At 44.4% G+C, this 6994-nt stretch overlaps 1 protein-coding gene across 5 annotated transcripts; it reads left to right on the plus strand.

Moving 5' to 3' along the window:
* The first annotated feature begins 279 nt into the window (after positions 1-279).
* On the plus strand, positions 280-6096 carry TEX52 (testis expressed 52). 5 transcript variants are annotated; one of them, XM_081876463.1, is made up of 4 exons: positions 285-407; positions 1405-1577; positions 2739-3280; positions 5820-6096. In XM_081876463.1, the coding sequence occupies exons 3-4, from the start codon at positions 2763-2765 to the stop codon at positions 6067-6069; spliced, it is 768 nt and encodes a 255-aa protein (XP_081732589.1). In that variant the 5' UTR covers positions 285-407; positions 1405-1577; positions 2739-2762; the 3' UTR covers positions 6070-6096. The 5 variants fall into 5 exon arrangements, with proteins under 5 accessions (XP_081732590.1, XP_081732589.1, XP_081732591.1 ...); XM_081876465.1 differs by lacking the exon at positions 285-407 and adding an exon at positions 424-609 and having other exon boundaries at positions 1405-1441; XM_081876462.1 differs by lacking the exon at positions 285-407 and adding an exon at positions 425-609.
* The last annotated feature ends 898 nt before the right edge of the window (positions 6097-6994 follow it).

Below are 6994 nucleotides of genomic sequence, written 5' to 3' on the forward strand. Positions count from 1 at the left end.
TTCTGAGCAGTATGTTTCCTTAGCATCTTTCATGAGTCTGCAAGGGTCCAGCATTAGCCTTTGTGAATTGGTGTCCCCATTCCTCTATTCTTAGAGATTGATTTTCCTTCCTATGGATTGTTCTCAACAATTCCTATAAGGATTTTAGGATCACCAAGCCATTCATTCAGAAGCAGAAGCTGTTCATCAAGAGCCTGGGATGTTTTCTTAATTTCCTTCTATATGCCACCCTCACCTTCAAACTTTGCCTGAAGTCACAGTTCCTGGCACATGACATCACAACTAGTTGCTGTGGGAATTTATCACGCATGTGTGAGCCAGGAAGCCAGCTTGGAAACATCAAAGCACACAATGGAATAGAACACAGCTGCAGACAGAAGGAAAATGAGCCCTTAGGAAGAATAAAGGCAAGCAAATCCCCGGCATCTTCTCCAGGGGCAATTGTGATTTTCCCATCTCAATGGCAGCATAGCATAGGGAACATCCACCCAAGGAGCTCTGAGTTATTTGGTCACATTCAGCATAGACTTAAACTGGTGTATTCCAGACACTCCAACTTCCCAGGGAGACTTGGGAAATAGTAAGTGAAAGAGAGCAAAGAATCTCAAGGTGAACGTTCTCAGCACCCTCACTAAACTAGTTATTTGGGGGGAAGGCCAATGATATAAAACCAATCGCAATCACCTGCTCATCTTCCAATATGATTTATCCCATCATCTGCCACCAATTCCCTTCTGCATTCTACACAGATTCAATGTGCAATGCATTCTACTGCATTCTACAATTGTACTCAGGGCAACTGGTCAGTTTCCATACAAAAGAATAAATGAACAAATGTGAAATAAAAAATGACAATAACCATAAATCAGTGGGAGAACAATTCAACCTATTGGGGTATTCTGTAACTGACCTTAAGGTGACCATTCAAAGGAAGATTACAACATGAAACAGCTGAATTTCAATTCACCAAAAAGTTCAGTGCTGTCACCATAGGAGCTAATATTTGAGGGGGCCAGCCCCCCCCCCCGTTGATGTGCATTGCCACAAAAATGGTGTGTGCCAATTCTGCAGGGTGGAGCTTACCTGCCTCCTCCCCAATATTTTATTCAAGTTGCCACCCCTGTATGACACGTGAGTTAAATAGAGACAAAGCCGTTCCATCATTTTCACCACATTGCGCATGTTAATGAGCTGACCAATTCCAGGATAAATCTGTCAATGTTTCTTTTGAATGGTTCTCTGTTAATATAATCATTTCAGTAATGCTGAGTAAATTATCACCAATCTGGTACAGCAAAAGATGTGCCTTTTTAGCATATATTTAAGCTCTGATTATCACTTAAATGTTTTCTCTCGCCTCCTTTATATACCTCTCAACTGCTGATGACATGGGATTGAATCCAGGAAAGCTATGGCCATAATGAATTGCTTAGTCTTCAAGGTGACACAATACTTGCTTTGATATCTCTCTGGAAATGTTATGTTCCAAGATATACAGGAGTCTCAGATGGCAGTTCTTGCGCCTCTTTTGCTCTGCGTTTCTGCTGTGGGAAGGACAGCGAGTTTGCCACTGTAAGGTATGACAAGCCTCATTATGTGTCCTTGACAGGGCCAAAGTGAAGGAAATGCACATTCCCCAAAGCCTGCTGGGGATCAGAATGGTCAGGAAATGTACAAAATTCAGACAATATGTGCACATTTTCCAAAGCCTGTTGGAGATTATGCAGTGCTGTAACTATGGGGGTGCTAGCCGAGTTCTTTGCCTCAGGCGAAGCCTCCAGAGGCTTCCCAGCATGTATGTGTGGGGACTTAATTGCATGTGGGAGGGTGCCAGATTGGATCTTTAATAAATAAAGCCTAGTTTTGCCCTTGGACTATGTATACCGACTGGGAAATTTGCACAAGTCCCTCTTTGTAGAAGAATGAGGTGCACATTTTCCATTATGCCTGGTGGGTGTGCACAGTGGCAGGTAACTCCTCAGCTTCTGTTCCTCTTAATGTTTGCACTGTTCCTGCAGCTACATAATGAGTTAGAGATGTGTTTAAACTTTTCTTCGTCTTTCTCTGTAAGCATTGTACTAGTCAGCCTCTTAATTAAACTCTTTTTTTAAAAAAATGTAAATATTGTGGCTGAGATTATTATCAAATAGCTTGCTTATCTGTGCAGCCTTCCTGCTCATTCACAGAATCTCAACTGGAAAATAGACAAGGAGGCAGGGGAGGCAGCTGTTCCCCATTTTATGGGATGCCTTATTCTCGGTTTCTTGGCCTATGCACAGTAAATGATCACACGCACTTCATCTTTGTTGAGGAGAGAGAACACTCACCAGGAACAGATGCATTTTGTGACAGCACGAAACAGAGTCATAAAAGAAAAACGCTAGACTCCTGCTCAAAAGAGCTTACAATCTGAATGTTGACTGTTGGGGAGACAGCAAATGAAATGCAGGAAAGGGTAGCAAAGTGTTTTTCTTGTAAAGGATTCTTAAATCGTAGATCTCCTTGTTAACTGCAACTGTTGTCTTATATGGTTGCCAAGGATTGAAGGAAGAAAACATGGGACTGGGACATGTGGAAGCAGGATTCTATAGCTAGGTCTATGTTACGATGGGTATTTTACATTTCTTATGCCTTAGGATCTTCAAAAACTGAAGCTGGGTATTGCAGTAGGGCATCATCTTGTAGGCCAATACTGGGGCTTCTGATGTCTCTGAACGCCCTTCTTTCCCCCTGCCTAGGGTTAATCTGAATTCCTGTTCAAGATGACCACGTGGAAAGAGAGGCACTTCCTCTGTACAGACAAATATGTGTCATGGCCAGGGTTTTCTCCAAGACCCTACCATAAACTGGCAGTTGAAAGACCACCCCACACAGATGCCAAAATAAGTGTTAGCCACAAAATACGTTGCCCAGTGGAAGAGGATAGCGTATGGCACGTCTGGGGATACCATACATGGCTGGATGTAGGGCGGTTGCCAGCAATCTATCGCCCAAGACCGGATAAGCCTTTTGATAGCAACACATGGCGATGGATCACAGCTCCCAGGAAAGGATTCATGGCTGTGCCGCCAGTCCCACCTCCTTCGCAGTTGGATGGGAACACCTACATTAAGTTCATTGAAGGGGACGCGTTGTTTGTGGATCGGAGACATAAAGAGAGAGTTCTGACCCGAACAAAGAACGAAATGAAACGGTGTGATCAACTCAAACTGAGGAGTGAGTGCCGAGCTCCTCCTTTGGACGTTGAAGGAAATATTATGCCTCCAAAAGGTTTCATTCGGTAAGATATACTCCTCTCCTTAACACTTTGTTCTACCAACTGTTGCAGGTGCCCTTTAGATGAAGCCCCAACCACATGAGAGCAGCTTTTCCTCGACTGGATCCTACATGGCTAGGTGCTGCGATAATACTATCATATGGGTGGGGGTGACTCTATGGGTCTTTTCCCACATAATTAGGAAGAGGTAAGGTATCCCTCCTCAGGTGGGATAGGCAAAACCACTATCCCTATGGGTAAAGGTAAAGGGACCCCTGACCATTAGGTCTAGTCGTGGCTGACTCTGGGGCTGCGGCACTCATCTCGCTTTACTGGCAGAGGGAACCGGCGTACAGCTTCCGGGTTATGTGGCCAGCATGACTAAGCCGCTTCTGGTGAACCAGAGCAGCGCACGGAAACGCCGTTTACCTTCCCGCCGGAGTGATACCTATTTATCTACTTGCACTTTGACGTGCTTTCGAACTGCTTGGTTGGCAGGAGCAGGGACCGAGCAACGGGAGCTTACCTCGTCACGGGGATTCGAACCACTGACCTTCTGATTGGCAAGTCCTAGGCTCTGTGGTTTAACTCACAGCACCACCCAGATAGGCAAAACCACCAGTTTCAGTTTTTCCCAATCTTAAATTCAATTTGCCACATTTCCACATCAGTTTACAATTTTAAAAAGATTTATTTTTTAAAAATTGTGAGTGATGCTGCCTTGGGCGAGGCAAGATGGTGAGCACAACGGCCACACCAAACTCCTAGGGACCACCAGAACCAACCAAGCTGCCTGGCTGGTCCCCGCGCTGCCATCACCGCCACCATCAAAGGGGAGTCCAAAACGACAAGCAAAGAGGCCACGCGGAGCCCCCACCACCGCCGTCCGATGATCTCGATCCCACCAGGACCGAAAGCACCCCAACAAATCTCCGGGACCTGGAGCTCATAACCCACCTACTCTCAGTAGCCAGAAACCTCATAGCTAGACACTGGAGGGATAAACATGGAACACTGGTATCAAGTAGTATGGGGAACAGTCTTACTAGGAAAGCTAACCAATAGACTGAAACTGACACGGGGAGCAATAGGACGTCTTCACTCTGGTATGGCTCCCCTTTATCAGATACACAGCCCAACAAGACAACAACACGAACCCACTGACAGCATGATTCATTATGGCTAACTTGACCCAAAACCCGCCCCCCATACACAAACAAATCTCACTGCAGCCAATCAAAGACCCTGCATCCTAGGCCACCCCAACCTCTCTCACCAAGGAAACCTAACAGCGAATAGAATCTACCCAAGTGACGCTGACACAACCCCCCCCCCATATACTAAGTAAAAGAATATAAGCTTCACCATACCACCCCCTCTCTCCCACCCCCCTTTTCTTCCCAGCCCTATGCTGCATATAACACCAATGTCTCACGACAAATGTAACTGATCTGTAGAAAACACAACCTGAAGAAAGAGCTTTTATAAACAAGGAAATCTTTAATAAAAATTATTTTAATACACACACACACACACACACACACACATATATATATAATATGAGTGTTTTAGGGCACATTTCTCCTAATATACATATTGGGCCAGGCATAATGTGCATTTTTTTATGTTATTTTCACACAAGTACCTTTTTTATACACATTTCCTAAAATATATTGCTGTATACATTTCTTTATTATTAGAGAACAGCACTGCAGAACTCGGAAAGTGCAAAGTTCAAAGGATAGCTGCTTCACTTACTGTTTTAGGAGGTGCTGAATCCCCCAGAAAGTGGTGGACTCTCCTTCCTTGGAGGTTTTCAAGCAGAGACTGGGTGGGCATCTGTCATGGATGTTTTCGTTGAGATTCCTGCATTGCAGGGGCCTGGATTCGATGATCCTCAGAATCATTTTGAACTATACTATGATGCACAAATGGAGCCAATCCTGTGCTCCCACAGAGCCTCAAGCCCACATCCATCTTGGTTAGTGGCAGAGGCACCACTGCCAGGGGGCTACTGCTGTGGCTTTCCCCCCTCCAGCAAGCAGCTCCCTCCCAGAACACCTGCATGGTATCATCTTTCTTCTTCTCTAGTCACATCCCCAACTAAGCTGCAGTCTCACAAAATACACACACTTCTGGAAAACTAGCTAAGCAGGAAATGCCCCTTAGAAATAGCAAGAATATGACCTTCTACTTAATGGGAAATCCCTAATTCAAATCTCACCTCAGTCTCAAACACACAAGGACTCAGCTACATTAGTATAAAAAAGAGCGTTCTGAATGTGATACAAACATGCAACACCAGATGGCGCTGGAGAGTTTTTTAAAAAATTCAATGCAATTTTCCATAGCATTTACCCCCCCTTTTGTTATAATGATTTCTGACTTAATAGCTCACCCCACCCCCCGTGTGTAGACCCACCCTAGGTAGTTTTGGGCTTCTTCTTTTTTGAGCTTCAATGCCCATTAGCAAAGTGAAATCATGCACTGTTTATACATTTCAAGTCCTCAAAATCTTCCACATAAGCATTATCATTTATGTTGCTTTCTTAATTATGTACAGATACAAGCACCTGCTTCCAAAGAAAAGCCCAGCCTCGCTTTGTGTCCAACTGCGGCCTGTCACACCTCCTTCTAGGGACTGCTGGGATCACCCTTGTCCAAACCTCCAACCCCATTACCAGGAGGCAGCTGTCAAGTTTGCCCTGAAGAACAGCAGCCCCATCTACCCAGAGGTGGTAGAAAAATACCAGGAACTGGCTCTTTCTGGGAGTAAAATAAGGCCATGTACACCTGTCACTGTCACTGAATAAATGGAAGGGGGTGAAGCCTGAAATTCACAGGGCTACTGAAGAGTTATGTTGAAAGTTCAAATCCTGCTATCAGTAAAACAATCTTTCTAAAATCTAAATGGAGGCAAAACAATTGTTGCATAATGATCACCATTGGCCAAAACAGGGGTGTGGGGGCTAATTTTTGCATTATACGTAGTGTCACATGTATGACAATTTACCTGCTAGACAGAACTGTATGTGGGTGTTCAGTGTAATGAGGTTCTGTATCTCAGGTTACAAATTTGATGTCCTGGATAACAAGGGCTGACCTTGAGAAGCTGAGAGCTGATAAAAGATTTCTCACTGCCAGGGTGACATTTTTTCTGTTTTCATGAAGGAGGGTCTCGGAGAAGGAGAGTATCCGTCGGAGGAAGAGGGGAGTTTCCATAGGGCTGGGAAGGTGATTCTACAGAAAGGACTTGTGTTGCCTTTACAAGGGAAAAGAAGCAGAGATAAGCAATGCAAGAGAAACACCACCCAGCCTTAGGATAGAGGGCAACTGTTTTGTGGCTTATCAAAAAAAAAAATTTTAAGAAGCTGTATAAGCAGCAATCAGTTGTTACTGCCAACTTTTGCCTTGCTCTTTGCTGGTGTTCCTGTACATAGAACTGATTAGTGGGTTTACATTTTTCAGCCCAAGGACCACATTACTTTGATGCTAGCCTTCTAGGGCCACCCACACACTCTCTTACACAGAATTCCTAGAATTTCATAGATTTGGGGGGATGTCTTTTTTAGAGAAATGCCTTTTTTGTTTCTCATAGCCACAGCGGAGGCATGGCTATCTGTGATGAGCTCCTGCACATCTCTGTTAACATATGAAGATCTAACTGGTGGGACTTTTTTTTTAAAAAAAGGCAAAAGACTGCTCATTCCGACAATCCGAATACCGATCCAAACTAGA

Source organism: Podarcis erhardii, assembly GCF_964252035.2.
Source record: "Podarcis erhardii genome assembly, chromosome: 9".
NCBI lineage: Eukaryota > Metazoa > Chordata > Lepidosauria > Squamata > Lacertidae > Podarcis > Podarcis erhardii.

Bases quoted from the DNA above. Each gene is read 5' to 3' on its own strand.
- TEX52 (XM_081876464.1), top strand. From the start codon at position 2,763: ATGACCACGTGGAAAGAGAGGCACTTCCTCTGTACAGACAAATATGTG. The intron at 3,281-5,819 runs GTAAGATATACT...AATTATGTACAG, and splicing joins CCTCCAAAAGGTTTCATTCG to ATACAAGCACCTGCTTCCAA.